An 18,464-nucleotide genomic window follows, 5' to 3' on the forward strand; every position below is an offset into this window, starting at 1 on the left:
ATTTGCTAAGAGGATACTGTTCCAGGCTGTCGGCTTGCAGAAGAGGGTTGTACACATTTTTTGCTTTTTGATATAAATATGTATATTCAGGTAGTCTATCTCTTGGTGGCTGATGTTATATGTGAATTTCAGCTGGAATGCGTTATTATTAAGCGATTTAAGAAAGGAATTGAGATCATAGGTGGTACCTTCCCAAACTAAAAACAAATCATCTATATAACGCATCTAGTGTATCACGTTGTCCATCAATTTTTTGTTCGTTTCAGAACAGATATTTTCTGCTTCCTACAGGCCCATTGTTCGATTAGCATATGTGGGCGCAGAGGATGTACCCGTTGCGGTCCCTTTGCTTTGTCTGTAGAATTTCTTATCAAAGATCAATATGTTATTTGTAAGACCGAAATGAATCATATCAAGAATCACATTGGTTTGGCCCAGCAAACTCAATGATTGTGATCTCAGGTAAAATTCACAGGCTTTCATACCATCCTCATGTCTGATCGATATATACAACGAGACTACATCAATTGTCACCATTGTGTAGTTTTCTTTCCAGGGGATCCCAAATTTCAGATTTAAGAAATCCATTGAATCCCGAAGATAAGAAGGGAAATTACTGTACATAAGGAAAGAGAAAATATCTAAGAATCTGGAGGTGTTTTCCAAGAGTGATCCACAAGAACTAACGATTGGGCGCACTGGGGGATTCTCCAAATTCTTGTGAACATTTGCCAAAACATAGATGGGCGGAGTGATAGGTCGATTGACTTGGAGGTATTCTAAGTCATTGTCATCTAACTAATCATCCGTGGGCCAGCCACGTAACATGCTATGGAATCTGGTCATAATTGAGGAAGTTGGATCTTCTTTGAGTTTCTCATAGCTGTTCACATCATTCAACTGTCTTAATTTCCAGGTAATCATTTTGGGAGTCTATCACAACGATGTTAACACCCTTATCTGAGGGTTTTATGACGATATTGTCGTCAATCCGCAAATCATTTATTGCCCAATTGTCATCTTTGGCCATGTTGTTGGATCTTTGTTGGTTCCTTTTACTCTCCATAATGTATATTGTCCTTAATTCTTCTGTCATTAAATCTTGGAAGGGTTCTACCCTACTTCCTGCTGGTAGTTGTGGGCAGAATCTTGATCGAGGTTTGCAGTTGCTACTGATAGACGTTTTGGTTGCGATAGTCATCTCTTCACATAGTTGCATGTCTGTCATGGTTTCTGTGGTAGCTATAGGACTATTTCCATTGCTTTCGGTCTCAAGACTGTTTAATGATCTCAATGGTGGGATAACATTCAGGGTCAGTGGTGAAAATAGGTCTTGATTTTGTTGTTCCCTGGGTCTCATATGGGTATTTGAAAAGTACTTTTTTAATTTTAGTTTCCGGCAGAACTCATATAAATTGACTCTAGACATTGCCAGATCCATGCCATAGGAGGGGCAGAATGTTAGTCCCTTTTTCAATAGTATGTTGATGTTCTGTTTTTTGGAATGAGACCATCCCTCTACCTCACGTTGTCACTCGCAGAAGACGCATCTCCCTTAAAAATCCACTTTCTGTCTGCCACAGGACATTCCTTCATCTCCAGAGCTCACCTCAGAACTCTCCACACTTGACATCCTTGTCTGTTCTTGTTTCTGTACTCGATCCATGGATTGTTTGCTGTAATTTGGATAATAACTTTCTGCAAATGTGTACACTCTCCCTGTCGCATAATACATTTTATCCCATTGAAATTTGCACATTGTCTTATTTTGTACTTCTAGTTCATGTTTGTCTAATCTTTTTTAAAGGTCTTCAAATAACTTGATGAATGCAGGTGTTTCCTTGAATTGTTCTAAAGATTTTTCCAAATTTTTTGTTTTTTCAATTGTTTGCGCTAGTCTTCTTTCCGCACGCGTACTCAATGTGTTTATTAGCTTCATGGAGCATTTGGTTGTACCGGATTGCCACTTAGAAAGGAGATCCGGATCTAGATGGCTTAGTGTAGGCCTCGGGATATTCTTTCACAGTCTATATATTTTTTCCAAGTGACACTTACCTCAATTTATTTATCTCCATGATTCTCGCCTGTTTTAACTCTCTCATAAGTAGTTTTGGAATGCTCATGGTTCCTGTGTTACTGACGCGTTATTTGTTATACACCAAAGTTAGTGCTCTCTCTTCATAAAACATATCTTGAAGTAGCTGTTCTCACTTGGTCCATCTGTCCGCCATTTTGTAGATTACTAGTTTGCTGTATTTAAGCTTGCGGTTAGGTAAAGCACAAGTTACTTACTTATGTAACGATATATCTGTAAGAGAGATTAGTTAGTGATAGATTCCTTACCTTCGAATATCCCCAGGCATCAGACTGGGTCCGGAAAGTTTTCATCAGCAGTACCCCTGCGCGTCGGTAGGCATCATCGTAGGCTCCGCGTACGTCGTTGTCGCCGAGAGGACGTCGCTGGAGCTACTTCGACGCACCCACGCACGCTGACTTCAGTTCTGTACACGACTTTGCGCGTCAGGAATGCAGAGCCATGCAAGATATTGACCACTGGTGCATTGAAACTAGGGCCCTGAAAGGGATGACCTTAACCCTAGAAATCAGTTTGGAGAACCGGGTGGATGGGTGGGGCAGTAAGGAATCTATCACTAACTAATGTCTCTTACAGATATATCATTACACAAGTAAGTAACTTGTGCATCTGAAAGAGACACGTTAGTGATAGATTCCTTACCTTAGAATAGGATACCCCAGCAATACCAACCACGGTGGTGGGTCTGCGAACCAAGATCACACCAGAAAGTCACGTAGAACAGAACGGCCAAAGAAGCGGTCTCTCTGGACTTGACTGTCAAGGCAATAATGCTTGGTAAGGTGTGCAACTAGGGCCACATGGCTGCCAGACAGATGTCTTGCAGGGGACACCATGTCCCAATGCAGTAGTAGCTGCTGCCGCCCAGGTGGAATGGGCGCGCAACCCCACTGGAGGTTCCTTTTTAGCCAGAGAATAACAGGCTTAGATACACAAGACAACCCAGTGGGAGATAGTCCTCTTGTGTACAGCCCAGACTCTCTTGGCGCCCACGTAGCCAACAAAGAGCTGATCATCCATCCATTTGTGTGCGATTCAAAAAAAATTAAAGCGCATGTTTTGGGTCCAGCCGGTGGAGTCTCTTCCTCTCTTGAAGGGTGCGGAGGCGGAAAGAAAGTGGGCAAGGTGATAGTTTGCCCGATGTGGAAGGCAGTGACAACCTTTGCAAGAAGGAAGGACGAGTGCGAAGCACAACCTTGTCCGGATGAACCGACAGAAAAGGAGGCTTACAGGAAAGAGCCATGAACTCACTCACGCGCCTAGCGGAGGTGATGGCAACCAGGAAAGCAGTCTTCAAAGTTAAGAAACCAAGAGGACAGTTGTGAAGCGTCTCAAAAGGAGCTCACATCAGAAAAGTAAGAACCAGATTAAAGTCCCACTGTGGCATCACAAATGGAATAGGAGGGAAAGGTGAGTAATGCCTTTGAGAAATCGATTCACAACAGGGGACTTGAAAAGAGAGGGCTGATGAGGGAGCATGAGAAAGGCCGAAATCGCAGAAGGATGGCCCTTGATAGTGCCCAGAGCAGAGCCCTGCTGGACCAGAGAAAGAAGAAACAAAAGAAAATCTGAAAGAGGGGCAGCAAGGGGATCCACAGCCTTTACTGTGCACCATGCCACAAATATGTTCCACCTGTAGGCGTTTTACTGGAGGGACGCCAGGCTGCAAGAATGATATCACAGACTTCAGGAGGCAAGTCAAAAGGAATCAACTGTCGCTGCTCAATCTCCACCTCAATCTCCACGCATGTAGGTGGAGGCTGGACAGGTTAGGGTGGAGGACCGTCCCCTGCTGCTGCGACAGAAGATCCTCCAGAAGAGGCAGTCGGATCGGGGGATCCATGCTCAAACTGAGTAGCTCGAGATACCAAACTCTTCGAGAACAGTCCGGAGCCACAGGAATGACTTGGGCCCGGTCGCGCCTGATCTTCAGCATGCTAGGTAGAAGTGGTATAGGCCGAAAGGCATACAATAGACCGCAGCTCCACTCGCGGCGAAAAGCGTCCAAGAGCGAGTGCCGCCTTGGAAATTCCAACGTGCAGAAGTCATGACATTACACGTTATCTTCGGTGGAGAATAGATCTAACCAAGGCTCTCCCCACTGTTGAAAGAGACCTTGCGCCACCTCCGAGTGAAAACGCTATTCGTAATCCATCAGGCACCGGTGGCTGAGTTTGTCCGCCCTGGCGTTCAGAGAACCTGCCAGGTGTTGAACCGTCAAGGAAATGCTTTGACGTTCCAGCCATGTCCAGAAGCGCAGAGCCTCCCGACAGAGTCCACAACCCCACCCCTCCTTGTTTGTTGCAATACCACATGGCGGTGGTGAGGTCTATGAACACCTGCACCACCTTCCCCTTGACAGAGGGGAGGAATACTTTCAGTGCAAGAAGGATCGCCCAAAGCTCCAGAAGGTTGATATGGAGCTGGGACACCGCCGAAGATCAGAGGCCTCTGATCCCCACCTCTCCCTTGTGGCCTCCCCATCACAGAAGGGACGCGTCCCTCACCACTGTGTTCTCCGGCTGGGGAAGGGAGAGGGATCTGCCGCTGACACAATGCTGATTCGTGAGCCACCACTGCAATTGTTGTGAAGTGCCCCCTGAGATTTGGACATCGTCGGACAGGTTCCCCTGATGATGCGCCCACTGGAACTTCAGGTCCCACTGCAAAGACCGCATATGCCATCTGGCATGGTTGGTGAGCAGGATGCAGGAGGCCATGAGGCCCAGCAGCCTCAAGGTCGTCCTGACCGAAACCCAGGACAAGGGCTGAAAGATCTGAATCATAGCCCGAATGTCCTGGACTCGCTGTTCAGGAGGATAAACCCAAAACTGCGCCGTGTCCTGAACCGCTCCGACCGAGAGGAGGTTCAGAGAGGAAATCAGGTGCGACTTTGGCATGTTGATGGAAAACCCCAACAAATGCAGGAGGTCGGCCGTAGTCTGGAGGTGGGAGACGACTGCCCGGGGCGAGCCCGCCTTCAACAACCAGTTGTCGAAATTGGGGGAAGACTGAATCTCCTGATCTGCGCAGATGAGCTGCGACCACCGCCATCACTTTGGTGAACACCTGAGGGGCGTTGGTAAGGCCAAAGGGGAGCACAGTGAACTTAAAAGTCTCCTGCCCTACCGTGAATCGCAGGTAGGCCGGCAGGATGGGGCCGGCAGGATGGGGATACAGAAACACTTGTCCTGCATGTCCAATGCTACCATCCAGTCTTGCGGGTCGAGGGCAGACAAGACCTGAGCAAGTGTGAGCATCTTGAACTTCTCCTTCCGGAAGAAGCGATTGACGTTCCGAAGGTCTAAGATGGGACGCAAGTCTTTGTCCTTCTTTGGAACCAAGAAGTAGTGGGAGTAACAACCACAATCTACTTCTGGAGTCAGAACGCGCTCGATGGCCCCCTTGGCCAAGAGGGCCGTAACTTCCTGCTGGAGAAGTGCCAAGTGATCCCCCAACATGCAGTGATACTGTGGTGGCATGGCTGGGGGGACTATCTTGAATGGGAGGGAGTAACCTCTTCGGATAATTTGCAGAACCCACCTGTCCGATGTGATGGTGCGCCAGTGGTGGAGGTGATGGCGAATCCTGCCACCCACTGGCGTCTGGTGGGCCTGAAACACCAGACTAGGAAGGTTTGGAGGCAGTGGCAGCAGGGGGGAGGGGGTGGTGGACTTACACACACGCTGGGTTCGTGAGCCGCCTCTGCAGGTCCCACGTCCGCAGCTGCGAAGAGACTTTTGCTGCGCAGGCCTGTGGCTCTGAAACAAATGTGCGTGGGCGACCCTTTCTTGAGCACGAAAGGAGCGAAAAGCAGAAGCGGAATGAGTGGGTGTGGCCGAGTCCTTAAAGTGCTCCAACGCGCAATCCCCCTTATCGTCAAACAGGCAAGTGCCATCAAAGGGCATGTCCATCAATGTGTTCTGAACATCCCCAGAAAAGCCAGACCTCAGCCAGGCGTGGCGGCGTAGCGCCACTGTCATGGAAATCGCCGTGCCCAACGAGTCAGCAGTGTCAAGACCACAAAGGATCGTGAACTTGGCTACGTCTCTCCCCTCAGCAATAGCCTGGGAGAGTCCTGTCCGACCTCCACCGGACACAGAGGCAGCACTTGCACAACCGTATCCCACACAGAATGGGAATAACGGCCCAAGAGACATGGGGTGTTCACAGACCGCAGTCCTGAACTGGCGGAAGAAAAAATCTTCTTCCCAAACTGCTCCAGTTTCTTGGATTCCCTGTCTGGTGGTGCGGAAGGGAACGCGCTCGGGGACACAGAGGCTTGGACAACAGTGCTCTCAGGGGTAGGGTGTTGGGAGAGGAAAACGGGGTCGCCAGGCGATGGCGTTGGGCCCCGTTCTTATACACAGGAGCCCCTGTGTTGGGCCTGGACCAGGTGCCCAAAAGAAAATCCAAGAGTGCATCATTAAAGGGCAGCAGAGGCTCTGTAGAAGACGCCGCCGACCGAAGCACCTCTATCAGGCGGTTAGTCCTGACAGTCACGGTAGGGAGCTTGAGATGAAGAGCCTCGGCTGCCATACGCAACACCATAGAATAGGAGCCACCACCCTCCGGAGCCACGGTAGAAGGAGACAGTGAGCCAGGTTCCGGAGTATAATCCTGGTCACCTGCCTCCCCCAATCCTCATCCCAGTCCGAGTCTAACTCGTATTATGCTGCGAGAGGGTCCTCAGACCCCTCCCAGTCCTCACCTTTCTCCACATGCTGAACAGGTGGAACATAAGGAGGTGGTTGAAGAAAGGGATAGAAATTCCCTATCGGCGATGGAATCTGCGTCGGTCGACAACCTTCCGGCGCGGTCTCAACATCGGGGAGAAAGCCAGGGACGGCGTCGGCGGGGACCGTGGCCAAAGCCAGTGGCAGCACCGTCGATCTTGGTCATACAGGGCCAAGCAAGATGGATGGGGATCCATGGGGGTCTATCGGCGTCGACACCGGAGTCGTCAACGACGTCGGGGACGAAGCCGGCGACGACTAAGCACAAGGACTCCCAGTTGGGCCTGGGGCCCGAAGGCGCACCGGTGGGCCCAAAGACACGTGCCATGGCTGACAGGAACTCCTGCAGCAGGGCTGGAGTCGCCAATGGACCCGGAAAGGGCGGGTAGGCCATCAGCAACTGTGGAGGCTCTGCCAGAGCTGCGGGGGCGGCGCCGTGGGAAGGGGTAGGCTAGGCTGGAATCTCGGTAAAGGCACAGTTGACAGCGGGAGAGATTGCAGTATATATATACATACATACATATATGAAAAACAGTGACGAGAGCCACCATCCCGCATGTGCCTCATGGGAACAGTCCAGCCCGAACTGCCAAGCCATGTCTTCCCTGGATGCAAACTAGCATCTGGGGACCGGTTGCTGGCTAATCAGCAGTCATCAGCCTGGCTAGCTTGAATCCAGTGGCAAAGTGAGCAAGGGACCCTCGTCTGGGCATTTAATCCGTCATCATTCTTTAGCCCACTCTGCCACCCCAGTTCAGACGCACAAGTTACTTACCTTCGGTAACGATATTTCTGTAAGAAACAGTAGTTAGTATTAGATTCCTTACCTTAGAATATCCCCAGGCGTCAGACTGGATCCGGAAACTTTTGCGCAGCAGTAGCCTTGCGCGTCGGTAGGCGTCGTCTGCGGCTCCGTGTCCGTCGTCGGCATCGTTGGCGCCGGGATGACGTCGCCGGAGTACTTAGACGCCGCCCTCGAGCGCTGACGTCAGTTCTTATACACAGCTTTTCCGCACAAGAACGCAGAGCCGTGATAAAAACTAACACTGGTGCCATGACACTAGGGCCCTGAAAGGGGATGACCTTAACCCTAGATATTGGTTCGCAGAACGGGGAGGATGGGTGGGGCGGTAAGGAATCGAATACTAACTAATGTTTCTTACAGATATATCGTTATCGAAGGTAAGTAACTTGTGCATCTGAAAGAAACAGGTTAGTATTAGATTCCTTACCTTAGAATAGATACCCCAGCAATACCGACCCCAGTGGTGGGTCTGCGAACCAATAATCACACCAGAAAGTCCTGGAGGACGGAACGGCCAAAGAAGCCATCCCTCCGGACTTGGCTGTCCAGGCAGTAGTGCCTTGCGAACGTGTGCAGCGAGGCCCACGTAGCTGCCTGACAGATGTCCTGCTAGGGGACTCCCCGGCCCAGGGCAGTAGTAAGCGCCGTGGCCTGAGTGGAATGGGCCCTCAGCCCAACAGGAGGCTCCTTTTTAGCCAAAGAGTAGCATGCCTTGATGCACAAGACGACCCACCAACAGATGGTCCGTTTGTGCACCGCCCGTCCCTTCTTAGCGCCCACGTAACCAACAAAGAGTTGGTCATCCACCCGGAACTGGCGTGTGCGATCCAGATAGTATGAGAGCGCACGTTTTGGGTCCAGATGGTGGAGCGGCTCTTCCTCTTTAGAGGGATGTGGAGGCGGAAAGAAGGTGGGCAAGGTGATGGACAGCCTGATGTGGAAGGCTGTGACTAGCTTGGGCAGGAAAGAGGGTCTTGTCCGCAACACAACCTTGTCCCGATGGACAGAAAGGAAAGAAGGCTTGGAGGAAAGAGCCTGGCGCTCACTCACTCTCCTGGCAGAGGTGATGGCAACCAGGAAAGCAGTCTTAAGTGTAAGAAGATGGAGAGGACAGTTAGGAAGCGGCTCAAAAGGAGCGCACATCAGGTAAGTCAGAACCAGGTTCAAGTCCCACTGGGGCATCACGAAAGGAACAGGGGGGGGACATATGAGTGATGCCCTTCAAGAACCTATTTACAATCAGGGACTTGAACAAAGAAGGCTGATCAGGTAGCCTTAAGAAGGCGGAAAGGGCAGAGAGGTAGCCCTTGATAGTGCCCAGAGCAAAGCCCTGCTGGGCAAGAGAAAGAAGAAAGAGGAGAACCTCAGAAAGGGGGGCAGAGAGTGGATCCACAGCCTTTGCTGTGCACCATACCACAAATCTGTTCCACCTGCAGGCGTATACCGACTTTGTGGAGGGACGCCTGGCTGCAGGAATCACATTACAAACTTCAGGAGGCAAGTCAAATGGCCTCAACTGTCACCGCTAAATCTCCAAGCATGGAGGTGGAGACCGGACAGGTTTGGGTGGAGGACTGTCCCCTGCTGCTGCGACAGAAGGTCCTCCTGAAGAGGCAGACGAATCGGGGGATCGACTGACATGCTGAGTAGCTCCGGATACCAGTTCCTTAGTGCCCAGTCTGGAGCCACAAGGATGACTTGGGCCCGGTCGCGCTTGATCTTCTTCAGCATTCTGGGCAGAAGTGGTATAGGCGGAAAGGCGTACAATAGCCGCAGCTCCACTCGCGGCGTAAAGTGTCTCCGAACGAGTGCCGCCTTGGAAATTTCAACGCGCAGAACTGAGGACGTTGCACGTTCTCTTCTGTGGGGAATAGATCTAACTCAGGCTCTCCCCATTGCTGATAGAGGCCTCGCGCCACGTCCGAGTTCAGACGCCATTCGTGATCCATCATGCACCGGCGGCTGAGTTTGTTCGCCCTGGCGTTCAGGGAACCTGCCAGGTGTTGAACCACCAGGGTGATACCCTGGTGTGCCAGCCATTGCCAGAAGTGCAGAGCCTCCTGACAAAGGGTTCATGACCCCACCGCCCTGTTTGTAGCAGTACCACATGGCGGTGGTGTCGTCCGTGAACACCTGCACTACACTTCCCCGGACAGAGGGAAGGAATGCCTTCAGTGCTAGCCGGATCGCCCGCAGCTCCAGAAGGTTGATTTGGAGTCTGTGCCCCAGTAGTTGTGTGGCTATTCCTCTTCAATTTGGGCAATCGATGTCTGTCTGGACTGCCAGATTTATATCGGATCGTCCATCCAGCCTGCAGAGCCTCACAGGGTGGTGGCTGTCTTGAAGCCGGGCTCACTAGTGCCCCCTCTTCCCTATGGCACCGGGTGGCTCTTCAGATTTGTCGTGGGACAAGATTCAAACTCAAAACCACTTCAACTTCAAATGTCTAGGCACTTTGGACTTCGCCTGGAAATGAGACTGCACCAAGGAAGACTCCTTTTTATGTTTCAAAAAAGAATTTATTGAAAAACAGGATTGCAATGGAAAACATACTATATATCAGTATTATAAAATACAAAGCAATCAGGCAAGAATTGGACAATGGAATGCAAGAAAGGAAAAAAGGATAAAAGAAAGAAGAGAAGAGAGGGGGAGATAGAGGGAAAGAGGGACCAAGGAAGACTCCTGCTGCTCCTGGTCTCACTGTTCTACAGGCGCTCTTCGTCGCGTGTGCCTGTGCTTCATGCAGATTCCCCTCCTGGCCATGGGCATCAAGGACACCCAAAGCAATCTCCCTTGGAGTGAAGGAGTCCCTCCCCTGAATCTGCAGGCATCGCAATAAAGCTGACAGGTCTGCTGCTCCTGACATCCCACAGACTTTGAAAGGCTCAGCAACATAGCTGGTGGATCTGCAACTCACTCAAGGCCTGCCCTGACCTCTCAGCAACTTCGAGAACAGTATCCCTCGTCAGAATCACTGGAACAGAACACCTGTGAACAACGTTCACTTGCCGTTGTCAAGACTTTTGAGCCACAAGACGCTCCAACCTCCAGCATCTCTTCCTGCCAAGATATTTGTCCTGTGCACCATGGGCATGCATCTTTTGTGAGCTGCTCGAGGTACTCTTGAGACTCCTATGCCTGGGGGTCCTCTTGAAGGTCGTCTTTGCTTGTTCTGTACTGCTCTCACTCTCCTGCAATTGGTGAGTCCGTTGGACCGTGCTAGTTCCAACGTTGCACCTTTTTCGTTAACCATGTCTGTTGCTGCTGCTAAGGCTTGTTGATGCTCCCTCCGGACACGACCCCCTGGTTTTTGACTTCCGACGTGAGACAGCTAGTGAACTGTCCCTGGTCTTCCACAGCATCACCTGGTCCTCACAGGTGCAGCAACAAGATCACTGTCATAACTTCTGCATCTTCAGTCATTGGTGATCATTGCTATTCCGTGCTTCCTGGTCACCTCAGAGTGGCCTAGACTATGTGCCCTCTGCTTGCAGGTTCTTCTCTTCCAGAATCCATCCTTGAATTCCACCGGACTCTTCCACCTTCGTCAGCGGCATCTTTTCTGAACTCCTACACTGTGGTCTGCTGCGGGTTCTGATGTCACTTCATACCTATGCACCCGGATTCACTGGTGTATGTGTCCTGGTTCCAGGGGTATGCACGGGGGTGGGGTGACTACAATAACCTGTCTTCTACGAGTTTCTTAAAGGACCACTGGGAAGGGTCCTTCTTAGAACTGCAAGTGACACTTTCCCATTGACTTGCACGGAGTAAGCAGCTGTGTTTCCACTCGGCACACAGCCTCCGTAGGGTTCCTAGGCACTTTTTTTTCTTCTTTTATTTCGTAGTTTTATATAGCGCAAACTTGACCCCAAGGAATCAGAGCGCTTTACATGAGCACCAGTTCCTTTACACAAGTACACATTTTTTTTGTTAGGCACGGGGAGATTAAGTGATTTGTCCAAAATCACAGGGTGTTGAGCATCAATGCTGAGACTCGAACCCAATTCCCCAGATTTGTGATCGACCACCCTAGCCATTATGCTACATCCTCTACTTACCTCTGTGGTCTCTTGGGTCCCCTGCTCTTCTAAGTGTTCTTATCCAAGTGCCCACTTTCGTCACAGTTCGCATTCCGCTTCTTTAGTATATGGTTTGGGCTCCTCCTGGAGACCACTGTGTATTTGTACTTACTTACCTGTTTACATTTGAAATATTGTGTGTATTGTGTTGATATCTCTGGGTAGGATATATACTAATGTGTTACTGAGTGCGTATAATAAATATACTTATTTCTATAACTAAACTGTGTGGTTCTTTTTTGTTTAACCTACAGTATATGATTAGTTCTGGTAAAACAAACTGCTTCACACTCCTTCTGGACTAAGCCTGAAGGCTGCTCTCTGCAGCTACCACTTTGAGAGCTTTCTATGGTTGTCTAAGACCACTAAAATCATTATAAGGGTTGTCTGGATCAGTGCAATATGCTTCACTTAAATAGGTGTGCAACATATACTAACCAAGCCTCCTACAAGTGTCATCTCATGTACTGCATGAGAAGACTTGCCACAATGAGACACTCACCTCTCGGACATGACTCATAAAGAAGTTTAAGAAGATAAAATATTAGTACTTGAGGAACCCACTGTTAACTCTTTTGTGATACAGCTCATGTGCCATTAATGCGGTGTGTTTACTGGACCAGGACTGGGGTATTCAAGAGGCGGTGTTTAAGTTACTTGCCCTTTATGTACCCTTATCTAATACCCACAAGTTTCGGAAGTTGCTCAGAATGATCTTCAATTATCAGAAGAAGCTCTCAACACAGAAAATCAAGCTATGGTATTACATATATATGTATACAAATATTCAAACAGTTAGAGGCACTCACATTCTGTACATGGTAGAATCCAAGGGGAGTTCCACGGCCATTATTTTTCAGAGGTTCAGTGGAGAAAGCTTCATCATGACGGTGCAAAAAGCTGAAATAAAATTTTTGGGGGGATTGGACGTTACCAACATTTGATGAATACTTCTCTGATACTATTCATATTTTAGAGAAGACTTCTCATGAGAGGGCTAAAAAGTATGTTATTTACTCACAGTCACAATATTGCTATTAGGATGAGTAGACTCTGTTATATTTCTTAGGTGAACCATTCAAACGTGTCAGACTGGATTTGGATATATTTTTGCAGAGAGTATCAACTCACCAGCGCCAGGTGGAAGTGTGTAGCCTCAGTCATGGATCTGCACAACTTTAACCCCTTAGCTGCCGGGGTAATTTTCCTGCTGTGCTGGGGGGGCGCACAGCGCCCCAGTGCTCATGACAAGCTCAGCTCGTCATGAGCTACAGTGCTCCTGTGCTCATGACGAGCTGAGCTCGTCACGGCCGAGCCACACCCGTTTCAATACAACGTTCAGCACAGCAGGGGAATTATCCCAGCGTGCGAGCGTTCTAATGGCCGTCATGAGCACCGGAGCACTGTAGCTCATGACGAGCTCAGCTCATCATGAGCATGCAAGGGGTTAATAAATTGAAGCAGCCTAAGTACTGGAAATCTCAATGAGCACTAGTGCCATCCATTCTGCCAATTGATCTGCCCCACATCAGAGACTAACAACCAAATATGATGGGCCAGAAAAGTAAAATTTGATACATGACTAAATAATAGCCACAGAAAAGAAACTATTGACCGCAAAAAGTAATTCACCTGTCTCGCAGAGAAAACAATACTGGAGGATGGTTCTGAGGTCCTCTGGAATGGCTGATCCGATCTATATCAGCATATCCATAATGATGGCAAGTATGTGTCCAGGAGGCAACTGGAGTTCAACAAGGGCAAATCTAACAGAACATGCATCTGGCAAAAGTTTCCATATGTTTCAACTTGGTCTGATGGGGTGGTCAAAAATGCATTGGGGTTTAACCTGATGGTAGACGCCTCAACTACCAGGCTTTCTGGCATAGGCTGTGGAAGGATTGCAGGATTAAGGCAGTCTCCTGGAACAGGTTTGTGTCTCATTGCTATTTGGTATTTTACTGATGGGCAAGATTGTGGTTTTGCCCAATTGTCCAGCAGTATGCTGGTAAGTGCCTCACTGAATGGCATGTCACCAATTGAAAGGTATAACTTGGGTTCATGGTCCTGTTGGCTTTGGAATTCACCTCTGTGCATTTGTTGCAGGACATTAAATCATATGAGGAGTCAAGACATCAGACAGACCTAGTGGGCGTCAGTCCCCTACCTCTATTTGTGACAATCTTTTTGGGATTAAATTCTTCTAGTTTTTGGAGGGGACTTGTCCAATGCACACTGGTGAAATTTGAGAAAAGGAATTTCTAGCTTTGATAGCACATATTGATGTACAAGGGAATTGCTCAAAATATTTTCCAGACACAGTCAGGCACAAGGAGGTATTCACAATGGGAGGAATCTGCAGTTACAAGTATCCATTATTAAACACAAGTAATACTTTTTAAAGAAAGTAGGTGACCTAGTTTTCAGTCTTAAACAAACCTACATATAGCTCATGTTACTGTATTTGCTTAATCCTGAAATGAGTGGGTCTGCAAAGGAAAATGGGGTCTTAAGTCTACACAACATACTTCAAGAAGGTTTGTGAGACACTAATAACTACACATACCACTCCTTTACTTCCTGCAGTGCTTAAAGCTCAAAGATTTAAGGAAAAAATTGATTAACAATTCCGACCCAAAAAAAAAAGAAACATTATGATACTTGAAAATCAAGATAGTTTTTCGTTAAGAAGGTTAGCATGTGTTGCAACTTTCACTATGAACAGATTAACAAAGGGGAGATGCTTTCAGATATACTTAGAAGGTAGTCACTTCCACTGATGCCACTTTAGTGCATTTCTGATACCATGTATCACTCACACTTGGGGGTTTAAAGTTTGAGTCTAGGAGGCAGTTTATTAGTTATTCAGAAGCTTAGAAATCTAATTAAAAATGTATTCAAAATATTGATTCAGAGATCAGCATCTTTCTCGCCTTGGTTGGCTTAGTGGGGACTTTCGGTGACAAAAAAAGAAGTTAAACAAAGAAAATTGCTTCCTATTGCCCTAAACGATCCCACCTTAAAGTTTACTGGTAGTGATGAAGTCTGTACAGGATCTATGAAGCTGCAACTAATTGTCAAGAGGCAGAAAGAAGAGAAAGTCAAACTGAAAACAAACATCTCTCCAAATCCATACCACTAGGTTCGGATGGGTTATAGATTGCCCCTCTATAATCTAAAATCTAATGCATCTACTACTATCTAATGTAATAAAAGTGGATTCATTTCCCATGGTTTGAAATCTAGTGTTAACTCACTTGAACTGGCAGAAAATGTCCGCATACTCTGGCTGGATCCCACTAGCCTGCAGAACTGTGACTCGGAAAGTAAAGATACTGCCTAGCTTCAGGAGGTCACCAACGTCCTCTGAAAAGCCTTCCATCACCATTTTCCCATCTCGCAGGTTACCAGACTTAAGATCTATACAACCAGATTAAAAAAAATGATAGAAACAAAACCATCAAATATACAACATCTGTGAAGAAAACACAAAGATACTTGAAGACAAGAACACTTTGTCATGTCAGGCACTAAAACCTGGAGTTGTACCATGCAATAGTTAACCTATTTATTTTTACCTAAACTTTGAAAACAATACCCAAAATGGCATTACTGTCCCATGGAAATTAGAGTGACATACACTTACCCATTTCAGCAAGTCTATTGATCTCTTCAGGTGGAGAGCTAATTTCTGAACTTTGGCCCTGTCCTTCCACAATCCGAAGTTCTTCTAGAGAAAGACCTGATTGACTCACTGGCACAGAATTGAAGTCACTCTAAACAATATGAGAGAAAAAGGAAATAAACTCGGGAATGGGCTAAACATACTAATGCAGAGGTAGTAAAAAACTAGCCTTCTATTGATTCCAGTAGTTCACACCACCCATCATTCCCAATGGAGAGACCTTTTTCACATGAAGCTACTCAATTTTGGTGATTTCATTAAATACTGACGACGTGAAATACGCACGTATTATTTTTCAACATATACACCAACAGCTTGATACTTCACCAGAGCCCATGAGATGTGGAGCGTTATGCCGGACAAGCTCACCGGCGAAAGATCCAACAAGAAATCCACACAAAGAAGGTAACGCTCACTCAGACTTGCATAGATGCAAAGGTTTTACTTCCAAACAGGATGCGTTTCGGCCACAGCCTTGATCACATGCACATGAATGAAAAATCACAGTGTTTAAATTCCAAATGAGAAATAAACAGACTGTGCATGGGTGAGAATACAAAGAAGTTAATGTTCCTTGCAATTGAAAGCTGTAATTGTAATTCCAGAGACCAACAACATATAGTGGTTGGCAGTCTAGTAGTTATCCTACGTAGTAGGTGCATTCCCTACACACAGTAAACATGGTGCGGAAATAGAGTAAAATACATTATCAACCTATTGCACTGTCATTCAGATTTCACAGGTAAATAAATATCAAGTGATGCCAGTACCTATTCCACAAATAGTACACTGGAAAACATAATGTTGAAAACTGCCATCCGTGGTGGGTAATGGCAGCGGAAGGATGCGGACATAGTGCATGCTGGATGTAGTAGTGCATGTATGGTAATGCACAGGACTGGTATATCTAGCGGGGAGGCGGCAGACCAAGACTAGAGTAGAGTAGATTGCAGGGTATGCGTGTGTCATCCAAATAGTTTAAAGTCATAAATACACAAAGAATGATAAGATTGTTGTCATGCCTGAACATGCTCCACAGTCGTGTGCACACGAGTAAAAGGGCCCGAGTCTAGCGCATTGGAACCCCAAAGGAAACTCCAAGTGAAATCTCTGTTGTGTGGGTACCACTGGCAAGACCGGAGAATTGGAAGGTATAGGGTAAGGGGGGGTGGGGGGCTGTGTGTGGACCCAATAATGTCTGTAATTAGTTGCTGATGGACTGGTAAGTGAAGCAATCCTAATCAGTGTATGGTATTATAGTCAAGTGCCCAACCGCATCAATATCAGAGACTCCCAGCCGTCAGCTCAAAAATAGACACTTCTAATCGATGCCAGTACGTGGTAACTGAAAAGGTGAAATAATGTTAAAAGAAAAACGAATTAAGTGCCAAGTCTCATCTGAAATGTCCAGCTGCACCGTGGAGGACGGGAAGAGCCACCAGAGGTGCCAAAGAATCCGGCAGAGGAAAAATAAGAAGTGCAATGGTCACAAGAGGGTGCATGGAAAGCAACATGGACAGCTCAACAATAGTACCATAATGGATATGAACATGGTAAACATGACTGTCATTAATCTCCATAAAAGAACTTAAAGTGAGGAAGAAAAGCTCTTACTTTGCCTAGGCCTCTCCTTTTGTCCCTACGAGGATTTAACTATATAGACACTAAAATTAATGTATTTAGGTATATTTGCAAATTGAAATTGAGCAAGTGGCACCTTCTGAAACCCACTAAACACAGAAGTAGCAATGACCCTATGTCCAGTAATCTCACCACCAAATGTAACATAGAAATTTTAACCTTGGGTGATATAGATACTTTAGCATCACTCCATGGTTTTGTAACCAAAGATGGAGACATTGAAGGTTGTTTGGATGAAATAGTCACTGTTCATGACTCTGCATGCAATAGTGGTTCTAAACCACCATCTGCTTTTATGCTCATGATGCCACATGATAACAGACATCTTTCATGACATGGTTACCTTGAACTGAAAAAACGTAGCTACCGCCCCATCTTTGACAACAAGCATAATCTCACTATAGAAGATTTAGAGCTTATCAAAGCATTGGCGAATGATGATAGCATAGTTATCTGTCCCTCAAACAAAGGTAGCAATATAGTCATCATGGACAGGGAAATATATGTCCAGGAAGCACTGAAACAGCTCAACGAAAGTACATTCTATGAGACCATAAACAAATCTGTCTATACGAACAGCATTATAAACATCTGGGACAAGTTAGTAGACTGGCAGGCCCGTGATCTAATTGACTGGGAGGAATATTGTTTCCATAGGGAAGAATATCCAAAGCTGTCCATATTATACTTATTTCCTAAGGGACACAAAAACGCTGAAACTCCGCCCGGCAAGACCCATTGTGTCTGACAGACATTGTGTCAGACAGACCTTGTGGGGGTCAGTTACCTACTCCTATTAGTGACAATTTGTACAGGATTACATTCTTCTCACTTTGAGGGGACTTGTGCCTTGCACACTGGTGAAATTTGAGGAAAATATTTGTTAGCTTTGACAGGATTCGAGGATGCAAGCTCCAGATCCATGTCCAGAGCAAGCTCCAGATACATGTATCATGGGGTAGCGTCCTTGAGAACATCTCTAGATATGTAGATTACATTCAGAGTGAATTTCTTTACACATCCCCTCATATGTCAGAGACATTAAAGATTTCCTAGGGAAAATCTCTGACCTAGCATGGGATCATGAATGTTTACTCTTTAATGTGGGGTCCTTATATAAAGTCATTGATCATGACCAAGGCATTGAAGTATACATATCCTGAAAGCCAGACACACAAAATATCGTGCATAGACATGATACGTCACGGTTTGAAGAACAACATCTTTCCTAGGGGCTGCCATGCAGAATTGTTTTGCCCCCAGTCTGGTGAATCTGTTCCTTGGCAGATGGGAGGAACGATTGGGAAGAGACATCACACCTGTACCATACATGTATAATGTACTTCTGTGGCTACATCGACAACTTGTTTATCATCTGAAAAGGGTCGATGGATGCAGCCACAGAGTTTGTGTCTAA

The 18,464-nt window shown here is 47.0% G+C and overlaps 1 protein-coding gene across 13 annotated transcripts in view; it reads right to left on the minus strand.

Moving 5' to 3' along the window:
• The window catches only part of KIF1B (kinesin family member 1B), a 1,388,545-nt gene that overhangs the window by 588,049 nt on the left and 782,032 nt on the right, over nt 1-18,464 (minus strand). For all 13 annotated transcript variants that reach the window (XM_086921360.1, XM_086921359.1, XM_086921355.1 and 10 more), the window contains 3 exons: nt 15,368-15,497; nt 14,979-15,141; nt 12,531-12,621 (listed from right to left, as the gene is read on the minus strand). In XM_086921360.1, the coding sequence (XP_086777486.1) occupies nt 12,531-12,621; nt 14,979-15,141; nt 15,368-15,497 (384 nt within the window). The remainder of the gene's footprint in view (nt 1-12,530; nt 12,622-14,978; nt 15,142-15,367; nt 15,498-18,464) is intronic.

This window comes from Lissotriton vulgaris, chromosome 5, assembly GCF_964263255.1.
Source record: "Lissotriton vulgaris chromosome 5, aLisVul1.2, whole genome shotgun sequence".
In the NCBI taxonomy this organism is placed as follows: domain Eukaryota; kingdom Metazoa; phylum Chordata; class Amphibia; order Caudata; family Salamandridae; genus Lissotriton; species Lissotriton vulgaris.